The 19278-nt window shown below is 39.5% G+C and overlaps 1 protein-coding gene across 1 annotated transcript; it reads left to right on the top strand.

Moving 5' to 3' along the window:
* Nucleotides 1–7371: 7371 nt before the first annotated feature.
* hao1 (hydroxyacid oxidase (glycolate oxidase) 1) lies at nucleotides 7372–19247 on the top strand. The gene is made up of 8 exons (XM_071518979.1): nucleotides 7372–7508; nucleotides 10028–10179; nucleotides 11767–12037; nucleotides 12163–12335; nucleotides 13342–13433; nucleotides 16391–16549; nucleotides 18918–18987; nucleotides 19180–19247. The coding sequence occupies exons 1-8, from the start codon at nucleotides 7372–7374 to the stop codon at nucleotides 19245–19247; spliced, it is 1122 nt and encodes a 373-aa protein (XP_071375080.1).
* Nucleotides 19248–19278: the final 31 nt, after the last annotated feature.

Below are 19278 nucleotides of genomic sequence, written 5' to 3'. Positions count from 1 at the left end.
CTGTTATTTCTTAAAGGTTTTATTGGATTTTGTTTGATGCCAAATAAACGTGGAATTGAGAGGTCTTGCGTGTCGAGTTGTTTGCTTCGAGAGAGAAATCCCTTCAGGCCCTTATCGCCATTTAGCTCTGAAATCAGTCATGTCCAGAAGTGCTTGTAAAAGCAAAGGGAAAATCTGCACAGAAGCATTTATCGGTTAGAATCACTTAAATCCTGCTGTATGGAAAAATTAGGCTTCCAAATATCTTATCACACATATAGAAACCTCAGCTGAATTCCCACTGAGATGCAAGGGGCGGTGTTCAAGACCCACCCATAAATATGGGAGGATACGCACATTGATGTCAGCCTGTCCTAATAGTTGAGAGGACTGATCACATTTGCCACGTCTGTAACAAAAATTAACATGTAAGCAAACCGAATCAATAGTAGACAGTCTGTACTTCGTTGAGCAGAACTGCTAATTTAATGTGTACAGTAAAAATAATCAATTTCCTATGGCACAAATAAGCAAACCTTTGATAAAGCCACTTTTTCAACTTTTTCAGATTTCACTGGCTGTGCTTGTTTTTAACACCGGGGCGCTCGGGCTTGACATAGGTGGAGTTAGCCGATAAAATAAAGTGCTAAAAGGCAGCCGGTAGTGGTGCCTCAAATGCTCCGCTATTGTTTCTGATATTCTTTTTGATATTCTTTTATTTAATAAAAATGGCATTGTTTATGATTTTTGAACTAGTCCTCTGGTTGTGCAGCATGCGGCGTTTATTTTATCGGCTAACTCCGCCTACGTCAAGCCCGAGCGCCCCGGCGTAAAAAACAAGCGCAGCCACTGGAAAAAGTGGAAAAGAGGCTCTGATGTTTTCCATTTGAACAACAAACCTCATAACTCACTTTATAATGGCCATGTATGATATTCATTTATAATTTACTATAACAAAACATGTAGTAATATCTGCAGATCTGTGCAGACAAGCTGTTTATTAAAATCAATGTCAACCCTAACCAGTGCACATATACTGTATATATACAGTATGTCACCATAAGGAAAAAAAAAAGTGAAAGAATTGAAACACTAGGCATATTTTTTGCATAAATCACTTAGGAATCCACCTGCTGTTTGATTGCTTTTTTTATAGTGGCCAAATGGTCTGGAAACGCTACAAACATTTACTTAGTGTGATAGGCTGTAATAATCATCACAGAAAGCAAAGTGGTGCCACTCTCTAAACACAGTCGCCCTGCTAACAACCCTTCTTAGGCCTACTATCTCTAACTTCAATAGAATCCCCCTGTACAGTTCCTTTTATTACTTGTCATTCATTTGAAGGCAGTGTTTTTGTTCATATTGGATTTTGGAGATGTGATTTTACCCCTAAAGGTTATTAGAATAAATAAGCGGTGGAGTAGTGATACCGTTTTTCCATAGCTGATTGCTGAGGATCCTCTCTAGCCTTGCCAGCAGCAACAGTGTTACTTTTAACTGTTACACATTTTGTACTGCCCATATTCATTATAATAATTTGTTCTTCTTGAGAGAAGAACACAAATGTTAACTAGGACGGTTAACCCAATATTGCATAAAGGGAGTTGTAATGAGTACAGTGTTTGCGTTCCAGACAGAAGTTAAACAATGAACACCAATTAGTTCAAATCAAATTACTGAGACTATGAATAAATCCATCCACTACGTGATGAGGAAATACTCGGAGGAAACATCGATTGACAGGAATACAACAGAAAATGTGTAAGTGATGCTCAACAATAACCGAAAATGACTTCTTGGACATTCATGAGTGAGCCAGCCACCACCCCATGACAAAAAGAAAGTGCCTGGTGGAGGGAACATATAGATGGTGAAACAGGGGAAAGTGATCAAGAGTGAGTGGATGATGTGAAGTCAAAGGGTGAGAGTAAGACAAGGAGTGGAAGCAAACTGCATCAGAGCGTTTTAAGAGTGAGGGGAAGTTAAAAGAATATAGCAGTGTAGTTCAGAACAGAAAGGGTAAATGAGTATACAGCTGAATTTGAACATGTGGAACTGAATAATACACATTTCTACAGATATCATGCATCATTGTCAGTGGTTTCCAACTGGTTTTCATTCTAGCCATCCGGAGGTGTGACCAAGTCAACTTTGCCAGAGTCCCAAGTCTCAAGTCAAGTCCAAGTCATTACTGTCAAGTCTCAAGTCAGGGGCCAGTTGCATAAAGATAGACCTAGTCTTAGACTTAACTGTGGTCTTCAGTCAAACTTGCTAATTGACACTTTACCCGTTCATACTACTTCTTAATGGTTGTAGATCTCTAATGGCTGTTTCTACCTCTAAAGACTCTCTCTCTTCTTCAGGTCTTTCCAAAAACCAGAGATTTGCCGTCTTGTATAAAACAGCTTCAGTATTTAAACTTCCCACTCTGACAGTTAGGCCGACTCGTTGCCATAACAACAAAATTCTTAACCCAAGATTATCCAGGGGGAGGGGCTAACTGTCCTACCACAAAATAAGTCGTAATATTTAAGTAACAGGCAGTCTTAATAAGCCTAGTCCAACCTGAGAATCTAAGACCAGTCTGAGGCTTAGACTAGTCTTAAACTAGCTTTATGCAACTGGCCCCAGGACTCAAGTCTAAACAAACAAATCAAGTTTGATTTCTGTAATCAGTTTCAACTTCAATAAATTCAATCATTCCATACAAATTCAGAAAACTGAATTTAAATTCACAATTTAAAAACACAAGATCTCAAGTCAAGACTTTAGAAACCTTTTCAAGTCATCAAAGTACAAGTCAAAGTCAAGTCCCAAGTCACCAGAACCCAAGTCAAGTCAAGTCAAGTCTTTTGTGACTTGAGTCTGACTCAAGTCCCCACCTCTGTCACCATCTAATAGGGACTGATTTAGACATGAGATGTTTTTTCTTCAACATTGATATAACGATAACACTTAACAATAAGGGTACTTAATTAACAGTTAACTAATGTGTCTGGTAATCATTTACTAATGGTGTTCATGTTAACTAAGGTATTCATTTATATATTATTTAATAGTCATCTTTATAAACTAGTTAGGGTTAGTTAATGCTTATTAAGCATTAACTAACCTTTAACTTAGTGAAGCTTATTGTAAAGTGTTACCGATATAACTGTACTTGGAATAGTGCTTTATTCTGTTTCAACTATTGTAGTGATCCAGCTGAATTTGTTTATCTGCTAAGAAGGCGAGGGGTGTTATATGTGGAAGGTTCCTAGAAGCTAATTGTGTTTTGTTTAACTGCTTCAGGCTTATTTTCACAACTAGTCTGTCAAGGCAAGGTCCCTCCCTCCTATTTACTTAAATACTGTTTCTGAACAGGCTCTATGGTTAGAACATGTAACTGAAAGAAGTAGCTGCATTTCTTCCAAGATTGGCTAAGTGAGTTGTGTTTAGAACCGTTTTTACTGTTGTGGTGATCCAGTTTCTCTTGTTCATCTGTGAAGTAGACTAGGTGGTGTGTGTGGAATTCTCTTAATACCTTGTGGTTAGTTTCAATAGATTCAGTGTCTTTTGTTTAATTGTCCCTCACCAAAGGGGGGACTATGGATCGGTCTCCGTCCGTTAGTTCCTTCGTTCCTTCGTTTGTTAGTTTGTTAGTCACACTGTAATGTTGACTTTGTGCCGCTAGGGGGCGACATTGACAATGAATGGGGACTCAGTGGTAAAGCAGGTCATAGAGTTAAAGTTATCATACAATGTGGGGGACAATGAATGGGGACTCAGTGGTAAAGCAATACAGTTAAAGTTATCATAGGTAACATAACAATCTACACACGCTACACACTTGGAGACATCAGACTGGGTTGATGTGTTTAAGTGAGAGTCAATGGAGAATTTTTGGGCAAACCTCTAACCACAAGACACTGTAGTTATTGTACAGTTGTTGGACTGTTGTTCTGTTATTGCATCATCACTGCACTACCACTGTGCCTCAGTGTTGACTACTTATATCATATTACCACTTACCTACTGTGCAATACCACATATCACTTATCATTTAGCATTTATATTATTCATAACACTCACGCTCCTGGTGTTGTATGTTATATTGTATATTGTATTATAAATTGTATTGTAGTGTACATTGTGTAATGTACAGATTGTATTTAATGCGTATTGTAAACATCGAACAAAAAGTTCGGAAATTTGTGTTTGGTAGATTATTTCTCTGTTGTAACAATGCTTCTTGGCAATACATTTTATACCGTTGGAAAGCCTGTTTATTTCCCTTTTAAATGGTGCCTCATTTGTAAGGAACATGCATTTGTGGGATGAGCAGCACAGCTGAGTATGTGGGTTGCGCTCATGAAAAATTTGCCAAATCTTCTCTGCCAATGCCAAACAGCTTATTCTGCTGTTGCTATTGACTCTTGTTTTGAGCTTCCGGTACCCCCAGGTGCTGACAATCAGGTACCTGATTGGCACCTGATTGGCAGCACCTGTGAGCATGGGCCCTGCTACAGTGGTCAATTGGTGTCTGCTCCAAGAATCGGCATGCCACGTTTGTCTGATCTCGATAAGGCCTGTGTGATAGGGCGACTTCAAGCTGGTGTTCCACAAAAGCAAGTTGCGGCAATACTTGGAGTGAGCCATAGTACCATCTCCAAACTGAAGGCCAAGTTCCATGAAACGGGGGATGTCAGAGACAGACCGCGAAGTGGGCGTCCCAAGAAGACGACACCCCAAGAAGACCGGTTCCTCACCCTTTCAGCACTTAGGAACCGTAGGCTGTCTTCTACAGATTTGCAGTCAAGGTTTGCAGGACGATATGGCACATGGCTCTCGGCCCAGACGATCCGGAACAGACCGCACGCAGCCAATCTCCGGGCTCATGGGGCTGCCAGGAGGCCTGCCATGACTGCCCTTCACCGCCAGGCCCGTTTGCGCTGGTGTCGGCAACACCTGCACTGGAACCTGAACATGTGGAGGAACGTTACGTTCAGCGATGAGTCCAGATTCTGCCTACAGAAGTTGGATCGTAGGGTCAAAGTGTGGAGAAGACGGGGAGAACGCTATGCTGATCGCTGCACCGATAGAGTAACACCTTTTGGTGGAGGCGGTGTGATGGTGTGGGGCGGCATCTCCATCACTGGAAAAATGAGGCTTGTCATCATTGGAGGCAATCTCAATGCAGAGAGATATCGAGATGAGATTCTGCAACCAGTGGGAATCCCATATCTCCACAGTCTGGGACCGAACTCCATCCTCCAAGATGACAACGCTCGCCCCCACAGAGCGGGGTTTATCAGAGACTACCTCCAGAATTTGGAAGTAGAGAGAATGGAATGGCCTGCCAACAGTCCTGACCTCAACCCAATTGAACACTTATGGGATCAGCTTGGGCGTGCTGTTCATGCTAGAGTGACCAACACAACCACGTCGGCTGACTTGCGACAAATCCTGGTTGAGGAGTGGAATGCCATCCCACAGCAGTGTGTGACCAGGCTGGTGACCAGCATGAGGAGGAGGTGCCAGGCTGTTGTGGCTGTGTATGGTTCTTCCACACGCTACTGAGGCTCCTGACTGTTTGTTAAATGAATAAATTGTAAAATTGCCAATATGTCTTGTTTCTTCCTTGTTACTGATAGACTTCAATCATCCAATCCACCAAACAACACCAAACAAGAGTCAATAGCAACAGCAGAATAAGCTGTTTGGCATTGGCAGAGAAGATTTGGCAAATTTTACATGAGTGTAACCCACATACTCAGCTGTGCTGCTCATCCCACAAATGCATGTTCCTTACAAATGGGGCACCATTTAAAAGGGAAATAAACAGGCTTTCCAACGGTATAAAATGTATTGCCAAGAAGCATTGTTACAACAGAGAAATAATCTACCAAACACAAATTTCCGCACTTTTTGTTCGATGTTTAGTTCTTATATTTTGTACTGTATTGAGTAAAACAGGACAATTACAGTTACTACATTTCAAGATATAACTTGTAAGCCTAATTCTGAGGAGAGTAGGCAACAGAAATATATGGTCAATCTGTCCTTTCATTGTCCCATACCAAAATGCTTATACAATTTCACTCATATTTCAAGTTCACTCAGCAATCACTGACTGACCCAAGGGTGGAACTACATCACTGGTGGGGGACAACATGTTTACTATTTGCTTGTTGCATTTTTGTCTTGAATAATCACATCACCAACTTTATCAGCATTGACCAACACACACACACAACTCTCATATTAATGTCTCTGGGATCAAAGTTCGCAGGCGGCCGACGATATCTGGTTACCGAGTAACTCTGTCTAAACACACACACTCTGGGTGTCTGTACGCTGGATGGCTCACCAACAGAACCAGCAGCAACCAGAGTCAGAGTCACTCCAGACACAGGATTGGGGGAGGGGTGGGGGGTTGAGAAGTGAAGAGGGTCAGGCATCCTTGTGCTTAGTTGGTTTAGGATCATACCATTCATACCATGTACACATTAAATTACATTACATCATTTATCAGATGCTTTTGTCCAAAGCAACTTACAATAAGTGCATTTTGTCAACAGTAGTCAAACCAACTGTATATGTACAGTCTCCATCAACTAAGCCTTTAACAGGAATAAGTAACATTTGTAGAATCAGAGTTTTTTTTATTTATTTAATTTTTATATAAATAATATATATATTTAATATATTAAGAGTAGAGGGGAAAGAATGATAGGTTAATTCAAGTGGGGTCCAGGTCCACTGTCTGCATTCAGAATTTTTGCACAGACATTTTGCACAAACATTTGCACAGGACTTTTGCACGGACATTTCGTCACTTAATATTACTCTGTATATTGTACATAATGTTCTTTGGATATTTATTATTATTCTCTCTTATCTCTATTTTTTATACCTTGTGTTTCTTGATAAATGGCATTCAGAGTGGAAGGCAAAGGAAGAATTTCATTGTACGGGGAAACTTGTTTTTAACTGTGCATATGACAATAAACGCTTTGACTTTTGACTTGACTTGAAGGGGGGAGCTCGTTCCACCATTTTTGTGCCAGGGACGGGACGAGAAGAGGTGGAGGAGCGAGCTGGAGTTTGGAACCTGACCAGGGATTGTAGACCCACAATGCCCTGCGTTTTAATCTATCTCTACTGTGAACTGTGTAATGAAAAGCTGATATCCCCCCCCCAAAAAAATTATCTTTTTAAAAAAGACAGTAAGGGTCAGTGACACCACCAGCAGGTTAATGATTAAAGAAATTCTGCTGATCACACCTCTCTCTCTCTCTCTCTCTCTCTCTCTCTCTCCCCCTCTCTCTCTCTCGCTCTCAGAATCACAGACAGCGAGCCAGAGTTCAACCAGGCAGCTTGGTGTTTTGGGTGTTTTGGGTGTCAGTGATGTCAGGGTGCCGTGTTTGTGTGGGTGACTTTGAGGAGGAAGCCAGGAGAGTTCTTCCTAAAGCTGTTTATGACTACTACCGCTCAGGAGCCGACCAGCAACACACACTGGCCGACAACACCGCTGCCTTCAGCAGGTACAACACACACATACATACTCACACACTATATTAGTAGGCCTGGTTTGCATGCCAACCCTGGACACAAATAGTGAAGTACTAGTCACTTTGAATCATATCCAAAAGACATACATTAGTATTGTAGCATGGAACTCAAGTACCGTATATTCTTTTTTATGCAACTTTGAGCCCATGGTTCTCATGTTCAGAAAATAAATTAAAAAATGAACGCTGAAATATAGTTGTTTCTGTGATATGCAGTATGCTTTTTATCGAAGGGAGTGATTACATATGACTCTTCATTGGTAGCCTAGTAGTTTAAAAAAAAACAATTTTTTTTCCTTTGCTTGCAATTTTTCCCAATTCCCACAATTTTACCACAAAAAGAGCACATGTGGGTGCTACACATCGGTGGTGGATGAGTTGAGTCCCCCCCCCACCCCCATATGTGAAGCGCTTTGAGTACCTAGAAAAGCGCTATATAAATGTAATCCATTATTATTATTATTATAATTATATTATTATTGGTATTAGCAATGTTAATAAGAGTGTTACAGTCTTAATCCTAGCTCAGTGAAATCCAAAAGATTCTCAATAAATACTATTTGCTTTGATTAAACAGAAAGATTTCCTCCAAAATTGGTAGACAGCTTCAGGAGACTGAGATACACAAACCTGCTATAAACCAGCCCAACGCATGAACTGTTTGCCCACTATTAACAAATTAATTTCCAAAAAAAATCATGTCTAACTATGTAATTGGCCAGAACTCCATGGCAGTTTGTTCAATTATTGTGAAACTTGTTAGATATGTTAATCTAAATCAGTGGTTCTCAACGTGGGGTCCGGGGACCACCAGGGGTCCTTGAGGGGGCTTCCGGGGGTCCCCAGCAAATTGATGAATTGTTAAACTTCACCATTATTTAATTTACAAGAAGTTAACACAATTAGAGAATGTAGCAGAATGACTGTTTTGATCATAGTTTCTCTGTTATCTCTCTACCTACAATACAGATAGACATGGAATTCTGGACAAAATCATATCTAGCAATAAAAATATTCTCAGATTTTATGTCTTAAATATTTATGTCAGGCCTAAAAATGGGAATGAACTCTATTCTGAAAATAAAATAGGTAAACTGAGTTTAAGTGGATTCACCCTTCATTGTGTTCCTGCACTAACAAATCAAATTATTCATTACAGTCAGGTCCCCTATTATTCAGTTTTCATGATTTTGTTTTCGAACATACTCAGGCTCAGGATAAGAATAATGTTCTTCTTGATGTTTTTCAAATAAATGGAGTTTAAAAGTTGAATTGAATTGGTGAAATTGAATGAATTTGAAGGCTAAGTCCTCATAATACTAGACCCTAATTAACAGCAACTTCTTTTTTTTTCAAATGAAGTAAACCTGCTGAGTGGAAACTTTCCTGTTCAAATGCTGAAACTGGCCTGCTTGGAAGGATTTCAGTCATTCTTTAGTCATTCTTGAATCATTCTCAAACTACTCAAAATAAGTTTGTGACATTTATGATCCTATACCCTAACATTTAAGATCCTATATCTTATATCTTATATCTTATATGTATAGAGGAAAATTTTAATTCCTTTTTTAAAGGAAAAATCCACCCAAAAACACTGTAACACTGTTAAAAAAACAGCTATTGGCAACGTACCTTGAATTTCGAGTCATCATTTTGTTTTTGGGCATGTGGTTTTCTTGTTTTCTGGCCAAATGTAGATGACGTTATGTTACAGTGAGATATTTCCAACACAGCTACAGTAGAGTTTGATAGCAGAAAATGTTTCACCTATCTAAAACATCAACAAGTAAACGTCGGTTGCACTGAAGTTCAACAGTCATATAGGGAGAAATCTATCACAGAAGAGGCAAAGATTCTAATTTCTCCACCAACAGTAGGCTCAATAGGCCAGAATGCAATGTAGCCACAGACATTATTCCCTCGTAGCACCTATGTCCTGTTGGACCAGAACTTAGCTTGTTGCACTGTCTCGTAGCACCTATGTCCTGTTGGACCAGAACTTAGCTCTATAGCACTTACTCTCGTTGTTCTCTCCTATCTAGAAACTTGCTTGTGTTGTATGCAAATCTCATGTGTAAGTCGCTTTGGATAAAAGCGTCTGCCAAATGTGAAATTGTAATTGTATGTTTTGTTCTGAGTAAGGGCGCGATCACAATGTTCACTAAGTAGTTGGCTACCTAGTTATATTTATATGCCCATTTGATTGAAAGCGACATGTTCTCTGGGGGTGGTCAAAAATGGGTACACCAAAAACAGTAAGTCACAACACTTCAGCATAAAATAACTCCTGGAATCTATTTAACACAAATTGATGATGTATAACAGTGGATTAGCATAAAAGGATTTGAGGGTGGATTTTTCCTTTAAGAAAGATGTTTCTGTAATAAATATTGCTTATTTCTCCCTGTTTGCAATTGATATCACTGTAAATCACACCTGTGTGTGTGTGTGTGTGTGTGTGTGTGTGTGTGCGCGTGCGCGTGTGTGTGTAGGTGGTATTTTCTCCCTCGGGTGCTGAGGGATGTGTCGAAAGTGGACCTATCTGTCCCTCTGCTGGGCCAGACGCTAAGCATGCCAATCTGTGTTGGAGCGACAGCCATGCAAAGAATGGCTCATCCTGAAGGAGAAACAGCTACCGCCAGAGGTAGACAGACAGGCAGAGTGAGACAGCTACCATCAAAGGTAGACAGACAGACAGACAGACAGACAGAGACAGACAGCTACCACCACATGGCATTGATACACGTCCTGGGTGATTGGATTGTAATCAGACAGCGCAAAAACACATAAAACCCAGGTGTGAATGCTACTGTGCCAATGTTACACCCTCAACAAAGTATTAAGCTCACTTATAATGAATAGGTCCAACAAACAATATGCAAAACCTAAATTATTGGTTGCAGTTCAACAAGGACCTAATGAAAATACCACAGACTCTTAGTAGTAGTTCAACAAGGACCTAATTAAATCACCACAGGCTCTTAGTAGTAGTATCACAGGCTCTTAGTAGTTCAATAAGGACCTAATGAAAATACCACAGGCTCTTAGTAGTTCAACAAGGACATAATGAAAATACCGCACGCTCTTAGTAGTAGTTTAACAAAGACCTAATGAACATACCGCAGGCTCTTAGTAGTAGTTCAACAAGGACCTAATGAAAATACCGCAGACTCTTAGTAGTAGTTCAACAAGGACCTAATGAAAATACCACAGACTCTTAGTAGTAGTTTAACAAGGACCTAAGGAAAATACAGCAGACTCTTAGTAGTAGTTCAACAAGGACCTAATGAAAATACCACAGGCTCTTAGTAGTAGTTCAACAAGGACCTAATGAAAATACCACAGACACTTAGTAGTAGTTCAATAAGGACCTAATGAAAATACCACAGACTCTTAGTAGTAGTTCAACAAGGACCTAATTAAAACACCACAGGCTCTTAGTAGTAGTATCACAGGCTCTTAGTAGTTCAATAAGGACCTAATGAAAATACCACAGACACTTAGTAGTAGTTCAACAAGGACCTAATGAAAATACCACAGACTCTTAGTAGTAGTTCAATAAGGACCTAATGAAAATACCGCAGGTTCTTAGTAGTAGTTCAACAAGGACCTAATGAAAATACCACAGGCTCTTAGTAGTAGTTCAACAAGGACCTAATGAAAATACCACAGACTCTTAGTAGTAGTTCAACAAGGACCTAATGAAAATACCACAGGCTCTTAGACACATCAGCACAATGAAATGCTGGCCCTGCTAGACAGCCAACTGTCAATGAATCTTTATCTTTCAGTACAAGATCAACACATTTTGTTGATACTACTGTATAAATCTGTATAAATTATGTGTGCAAATGTCAAAAATATAAAAACAAGAACACACAATTAATATTTCACAACATTTTATTCTTTACATTTCAGCAGAATGTCTCAGCAGACAGAAGTTGAAGAAACCATGACTCACATTCACACTTTTCCTTTAGCTCTCTCTCCATTGTTAGCATTTAGTGTTAAAAGACATCAGCTCATTCAGACATAATTAATTTTGTTTACTTTTACTTTTAACTTTTACATGATTTATTGTTATGTCTCTCCTTGATTCTTTTAATACTGATTCATTGTTGTAAAGTGAACTGAGACACCCTGGTGTGATATTGCACTTTAAATAAACTTTGACTTGTCTTTACTTGATAAGACAGAGCATCATCTTAAGTTAGAATGTGTTCCTACCCAGCATGCAAAGCAGCGGGGACAGGGATGATGCTGAGTTCCTGGGCCACCTCAACCATAGAGGAAGTGATGTCAGCGATGACATCTTCACAGGGCGATGCAGGTACCCTATGGCTGCAGCTTTACATCTATAAAGATAGAGAGCTCACGCTGTCATTGGTCCGCCGGGCTGAGGAGGCGGGTTATAAGGCTATCTTTGTTACCGTGGATACGCCATACCTGGGGAGGAGGTGGGATGACGTGCGCAACCGCTTTAAACTTCCCTCACACCTGAGGTAGGAACCAAAATAACACTGACAACAGAAGAAAACACAAACACATTCTAAATCCTAATTCCAACACTTACCTCTGTGTGTGTGTGTGTGTGTGTGTGTGTGTGTGTGTGTATGTGTGTGTCCAGTATGTCTAACTTCTCAACAGCCTCACTGGCTTTCTCTGAGGGCAACTATGGCAGTGACAGTGGATTGGCAGTTTATGTTGCCAAGGCGATAGACCCCACCCTCTGCTGGGACGATATCACCTGGTTGAAGAAACACACACACCTACCAGTGATTGTCAAAGGAATACTGACCGGTACACACACAGACACACACACACACACACACGGACACATACATACACACACACACACAGACACACACACACACACACACACACACACACACACGGACACATACATACACACACAGACATATTGGATGCCTGACCTTATGGGCTTCCAGGAGGCAGTCAAGTGCTCCTTGACTCAATTTTAGGTTTATGTGATTATAGTTAGAAATTATTATTATTTCTATTATCTTATTTGAAAGATGTGACACTTAAACTGTCATTCTAATTGTTAATATGAATGACTTCATAGGGGGTGCCAAATAACTTGTTCATACTAAATACTTGTTCATTACTTATTCAGAACATTACTTGTAGCAGATATTGGGCCAATAACAGGGGTATCAAATTTGATTTTTATTATTATTTTCGAAATATATTGTGATACTATATTTTCTGTATATTTCTGTGTGTTGAATCTTTAAAATGGTGACAAAATGGTATATTACTAATCTCTGTTTCATGAGCCCAAACTAATGGCATGAGTCTATATATTTATGTAAAGTTCAGTACTGGATATTGTTTGTTATCATGTACTTGCAATAATAACAATAATAATAATAATAATAATAATAAGCTTAGTACATGGAATCAGTATCAACAGTTTTATCAGTGCATCTCTAGGTATCAGCATTTTAGATTTCAGTTAAGAAGAATTAAGAATTCTAAGAATTCTTAAGAATTCTCTGTGCATGGAAACACACCCACTGAAAACTTTACAAATATTATAATAATAATTATATTATATAATTATATTATGTAATAATATAAGCCTAATAATTTAAAAATTTCATAATTTTAGATTCAGTGTAGAATTCATCAACACATCCTGGTTTTACCAACCTGACCTTTTCTGATTCAAGATTGAACCTGTTCAGAAGCACTCAACTCTGGTTAATCTGTGTGTGTGTGTGTGTGTGTGTGTGTGTGTGTGTGTGTGCGTGTGTGCGTGCGTGCGTGCATGTGTGGTCAGGTGAGGATGCCATCCAGGCTGTGAACTATGGCGTCGATGGTATCCTGGTGTCCAATCACGGCGCTCGCCAGCTGGACGGGGTTCCTGCCACGGTGTGTGTGTGTGTGTGTCAGTTGTTTGATAGGCCCTTTTCACGTCGTCATGGTAACAGCTTCCATGTTGAGAAACCGGTGCATCACAACTTCCTGTGGCAACTTTCTTTTTTGCGACTTATTGAAAAACCAATCCAACAACAACAAAAACAACAAAATTGTATTGGATTCTAGCACTAGATACATAACATTATGTAAATGAGGTGATGACTGAAGCTAAAACTCACCTTCACAATCAAAGAGGGAACTTTAGGTGAAGAACTTGTAGCCTTTATCTAGACAGACAGCTACCATCAAAAGTAGACAGATAGACAGTCAGACAGAGACAGACAGCTACCACCACATGGCATTGATACACGTCCTGGGTGATTGGATTGTAATCAGACAGCGCAAAAACACATAAAACCCAGGTGTGAATGCTACTGTGCCAATGTTACACCCTCAACAAAGTATTAAGCTCACTTGTAATGAATAGGTCCAACAAACAATATACAAAACCTAAATTAATGGTGGCAGTTCAACAAGGACCTAATGAAAATACCACAGGCTCTTAGTAGTAGTTCAACAAGGACCTAATGAAAATACCACAGACTCTTAGTAGTAGTTCAACAAGGACCTAATGAAAATACCACAGGCTCTTAGTAGTAGTTCAACAAGGACCTAATGAAAATACCACAGGCTCTTAGTAGTAGTTCAACAAGGACCTAATGAAAATACCACAGGCTCTTAGTAGTAGTTCAACAAGGACCTAATGAATAATAGTTTAAATTAGGAGTCAATGAAAACCGGTCAGCAAGTCTTTGTACTTCACCAATGTTAATGTTGGGCAGGTTGTGGAGTGATTAGTGAAGGTCATAGCTGGCAACAGGAAGTTGTAATGCACGGGTTTCTCAACACAGAAGCTGTTACCATGACGATCATGACCATCAATCCACACCTCCAAGTCCAACCAGTGGAATCTGTAGCTATCTGAAATCCATTGAAATACTGAGGTAATTCATACTATGTTTGAAACACAAGCATAGATATTCGAAAACACTGTAGTCTGATTTTCGTGAAAGGCTTCCGAGTAACTGTATGGATATAATATGGATTTTCTAACAATTATACTAGGCCTACTAACTGGAGTTCGACCAATATATCAATTTGACGACATATTGGGCAGATATTGTCCTTTTATTAGATACAAGATATCAGCCAGTGTCATCCATCTCTGAAAACCTGACATCAAATTTGATTTTAACACTAAACACAATGGGCCTCATTTATCAAGCAATTTCCAAACGGATTTGTTCGTAAATCCTTCAAAACCATATTTACACATGAAAATCAGGATTTATCAAAGTTTTCGAATGTCTGAATTGTTCGTGCGTCTGAGCGAAATTTGAGTCAAATTTACATCTGAATCAGAGCAAGTGTAAAACGTGTGTAAACTCCACAGTCTTTTACATTTAATTGATCAATAACATACCCCTACTTTTTTTCTCAAATTATTACATAGCATTAAAGGCATAAAGAAAGCAATATTTTGAAAGAAACTAACTTAATTTGTTGTCGATGATCAATGACCTTTTATTCTGTAGTTAGACTACTTAAATGGCTAAAATGCTGCAAAGTCCCAGATAATCTGGACTCAGAGGAAAGTGGGGGGAGACCTTTTCCTACCAGTCAACCCACAATCCAACGAGGTCTTCCTCCTTGAGCCCGTGGGCTGATGAATAGTTTCAGTGCTGGGCATGATGTCACTGTCCCCATCTGTGGGACAATGCCAGGCTCCAGGCTCCAGGCTCCAGGCTCAAGAACTGGTACTACTCTTCAATTTGTGGCGACAAACTTGTTGACTGTCCACATATCGACCGAGTTTCCCTGGTCACTCAGTTCTACAGGAAATTAATTACCTCTTTTTATAGATGCACTGGAGCCTCAGTATTTACAATGCAATTTATCTGTCACCAGTGGTGGAAGAAGTACTCTGATCCTTTACTTAAGTAAAAGTACCAACACAGCAATGTAAAAATACTCCATTGCAAGTAAAAGTCCTGCATGAAAAATCCTACTTCAGTAAAAGTACATAAGTATTAGCAGCAAAATGTAGTTAAAGTATTAAAGTAAAAGTAGTGGTTTGGTCCCTCTGACTGATATTTTATTATATATGACATCATTAGATTATTAATACTGAAGCATCAGTGTGTAAGCAGCATGTTACTGTTGTAGCTGCTGGAGGTGGAGCTAGTTTGAACTACTTTATATACAGTTAGCTACTTTAGTCCAGTGGTTCCCAACCTAGGGGTCGAGCCCCTCCAAAGGGTCACCTGATAAATCTGAGGGGTCGTGAGATGATTAATGGGAGAGGAAAGAAGAAAAAACAAAGTTCTGATACACGGTTCTGTTTTCAGTTTTTTGACTTTTTCTCTAATCTTTGATTTTTGCTGAAATATTGGATCATTTGAACATTTATTGAAATGAAACCATGTGAGGTTTAGAGGGAAAAATCACTATTTGGTGGAGCTGTTAACAACTCATAGACATCTGAAATGTGACCCGACTACACACTGCTTTTTGGAAGACGTCAAAAGCCAAAAAGGTTGGAAACCACTGGTTTCATCTTTAACAATGTGTTGTATTTTAAAAGCTTGTTATATTATCCATTGTGTCAAATCTCCATCTGAAAAGTAACTAAAGCTGTCAATAAATGTAGTGGAGTAGAAAGTACAATATTTCCCTCTGAAATGTAGTGGAGTGGAAGTATAAAGTAGCATCACATGGAAATACTCAAGTAAAGTACAAATATCTCAAAATTGTACTTAAGTACAGTACTTGAGTAAATGTACTTACTTTCCACCACTGTCTGTCACAATAAAAATGGGCCTAATGTGTGTGTGTGTGTATGTGTGTGTGTGTGTGTGTGTGTGTGTGTGTGTGTGTGTGTGTGTGTGTGCGTGTGCGAGTGCGTGTAGCTGGATGTGTTGGAGGAGGTGGTGAGTGCAGTGCAGGGTCGCTGTGAGGTCTATATGGATGGAGGAGTGAGGCGGGGGACAGACGTCCTGAAGGCTTTAGCTCTGGGAGCCAAGGCTGTCTTCATAGGACGGCCAGTACTGTGGGGCCTGGCCTGTCAGGTGAGACACTGGACTAATACGCTGAAGTGGGGCCACAGCAGAGAAGAGTGTTTCATCCCTCTTAATCGAGATGCTGTTGATTGGCCCTATTTGCCCAGATGAAATTCTGGTGGTCACTGGTCTTCTCCGCAAGTGATGAATGGAAATTTTAAGTGGTTATTGGTGACATTTTCATATAAATAAATGCCAGTTTTGCTACTTCCTTAGTGAGGAGGTGTGGTTGACCCCGTTTCTAGGTATGATGCTGTCTTTTAGACGCTGTCATTGGTCCATCAGGAAAAAGCTCAGCACGCCTCTTTTAGTCATTCAGAATGAAATTGATAAACACATAATTTACTCTATTTTAAAGTGTGGTTTACTTATAATGTCACAAACGATTTTGACAAAATGTTTGAAAAGCCTAACTTTTTAATACATGCACGGCACTCACAGCCTAATACATGACGCCTTTATTTGTGTGGACACAGTAATGTTATCATGACTTGTCAGTTCAATTCAATTCAAATGAGCTTTATTGGTATTAAATACTTCAGTATCTGTTTCCAAAGCAAAACAGTGGCAAACAATAAAAATAGCGGTAATAACAATAAAAATGATTATTCAATCACACACAAAGCAAAATAGAAATTATTAGTAGTTAGGTCAGTTGTCTCTCCTCTCTCAGGTTTTCCCAGGATTTTATATAAACGGCAGCTAGAGTGGCACACTCGCTTTTTTCTCCAATGATATACTGGAGTTTTTTGTCAGGGGGGTGTTTTTCAAAATTACATACATTTGTGGACAATTGTAGGAGAAATATGTCTCTCTAACATTTTAATATCTAGCACAGTTCAGAAGGAAGTGCAGCTCTGTCTCCACCTCTGTCTGTGAGCAGAGTGAACACAGCCGCTCCTCTCTGGGTTGTAATTATTAGAGGGTATTGGTATAATTCTATAATTCTATAATTGGGGCATTTCTGTGCACCCCAAGTATTGATTTGCAGAACTCTGCATGCAGGGTCTCAACTGGATGTTTCTCTTCTTGTTTTGTTTTTTGTCCCCATATTTCACTGCCATACAGTATAATGCTATGGGCTCAATTATTGCTTTGAAAATTTTGAGCCAGGTCTGAATTGGTATGTCAAACTGGATTTTTCTTTTTACGGCATAGAATGCCCTTCTTGCTTTCTCTTTCAGTGCATTCACAGCCTTATTGAGGTTTCCTGTATAACTTTAATAATATCCCCTCCAAGTATGAAGTTATTTTCCTGAGAACTGGATCTTTTTTGGAAAATCTGAATGGGAGACGTGAGCTCATCTCTAATTAGATCAGCAACAAACAATATCCCTGCACAAAGTCATCTATAGAGTTTAACTAACTCACTGTCATTCAGTGTTTGGAGAACATTTCTCCTGCCTCTGGTTCTTTCATTATTTATTTTTCATTATTATTTTCTCCTTTGCTTAAGAAACTCCTCAGCCTCCTAAACGTCGTCCTCTCTTCTCTTAACAGTTTCTCACCTTAGGAGTTCTCTTAAGGCCTAAGATGCTTCTTGAATAGCTTTTATCTTTACTAGGATTTCAAAAACATCATAATTCTAAAAATTTTCTTGAGGGCATAAACAAAAGGATGACTGCGGATTGTCTGTAGCATATGCAAGAACTATCTACTAACTAAACTGCTTTCACCATACGCCTGTATGACTAGCATAGCAATTTAAGTACACCAAACTAACCACTAGGGGGAGCCAAACACAATGCAATATACTATAGCACGGGGGTCAGCAATTAGGTTCAACCATGGGCCAGTTTTTTCATGATTTTTCATTGGGGGGCCGTTACGCAGGCCTATATGTTTTTTTTATTTATTTCTTTTAATTCATTTATGAATTAAATAGATTAAATAGATTTATAACAGTGTTAAGGACTGTATCTGAGGGGGAATAAATGGCATCAACACACCATGTCTGTTTGACTGCCAACCATTTGTGTTTGTGAAGAACAAATCTGTTATGGTTATATAGGCTAAAGCTGTGGAATTAAAACAGTTGTTAGAATTCACACATGAAACTTTAATTTCTGGTAGGTTTAATTTCAGCACCATGCACTGTTCAAATAGCAGCCTTAGTTTTATGGTGTGGGGGATAAATGTATAGCTGTAACAAGGTTATATTGCAATAATTGGGATTTACAGGAGCCTTGTGTTTATGTTATCTACAGTAGATTTGTGAAAAAAATATGTAAAAGATTTGATGTAAACTATTATAGTCAAAACTTTCATCAGGGGGCCAAATATTTTTTCTGCAGGGCCGAATTTGGCCCACGGGCCGCTATTTGCCTACCACTGCTATAGCACAATTATACAAATGTGTGTGTGTGTTTGTGTCCAGGGGGACAAGGGAGTCTCTGAGGTTCTGGAGCTTCTGAGAGAAGAGCTGCGACTGGCTATGGCCCTGGCAGGTAACACACACACACACACACACACACACACACAGACACACACACACAAACTCAGACACATACCAAAGTGCGCACAATAAACTGATCAATTATTTCCCTACTTTGGATCTACTATAGGAGCTGACTGTGTGCATGTGTTTGTGTTTGAATGTGTCTGTGTGTGTGTGTGTGTGTGTGTGTGTGTGTGTGTAGGTTGTCGTTCTATATCAGAAATCAGCAGGTCCCTGGTCAGGAGAGTGGAGTTCACCTCCAGAATGTGACAGAAGAATGTACTGCTGTCCAGTGGAGTTT

Source organism: Centroberyx affinis, unplaced genomic scaffold, assembly GCF_046629955.1.
Source record: "Centroberyx affinis isolate AG114_WGS23_722 - 3 ecotype Tasmania unplaced genomic scaffold, CSIRO-AGI_Caff_v1 ptg000647l_1, whole genome shotgun sequence".
NCBI classification, from domain to species: domain Eukaryota; kingdom Metazoa; phylum Chordata; class Actinopteri; order Beryciformes; family Berycidae; genus Centroberyx; species Centroberyx affinis.
The sequence above is the reverse complement of the archived record's forward strand: the minus strand, read 5'-3'. Positions and strand labels throughout refer to the sequence as shown.

Bases quoted from the DNA above. Each gene is read 5' to 3' on its own strand.
- hao1 (XM_071518979.1), top strand. From the start codon at position 7,372: ATGTCAGGGTGCCGTGTTTGTGTGGGTGACTTTGAGGAGGAAGCCAGG. The intron at 10,180-11,766 runs GTAGACAGACAG...GTTCCTACCCAG, and splicing joins AGAAACAGCTACCGCCAGAG to CATGCAAAGCAGCGGGGACA. The intron at 16,550-18,917 runs GTGAGACACTGG...GTTTGTGTCCAG, and splicing joins TGTGGGGCCTGGCCTGTCAG to GGGGACAAGGGAGTCTCTGA.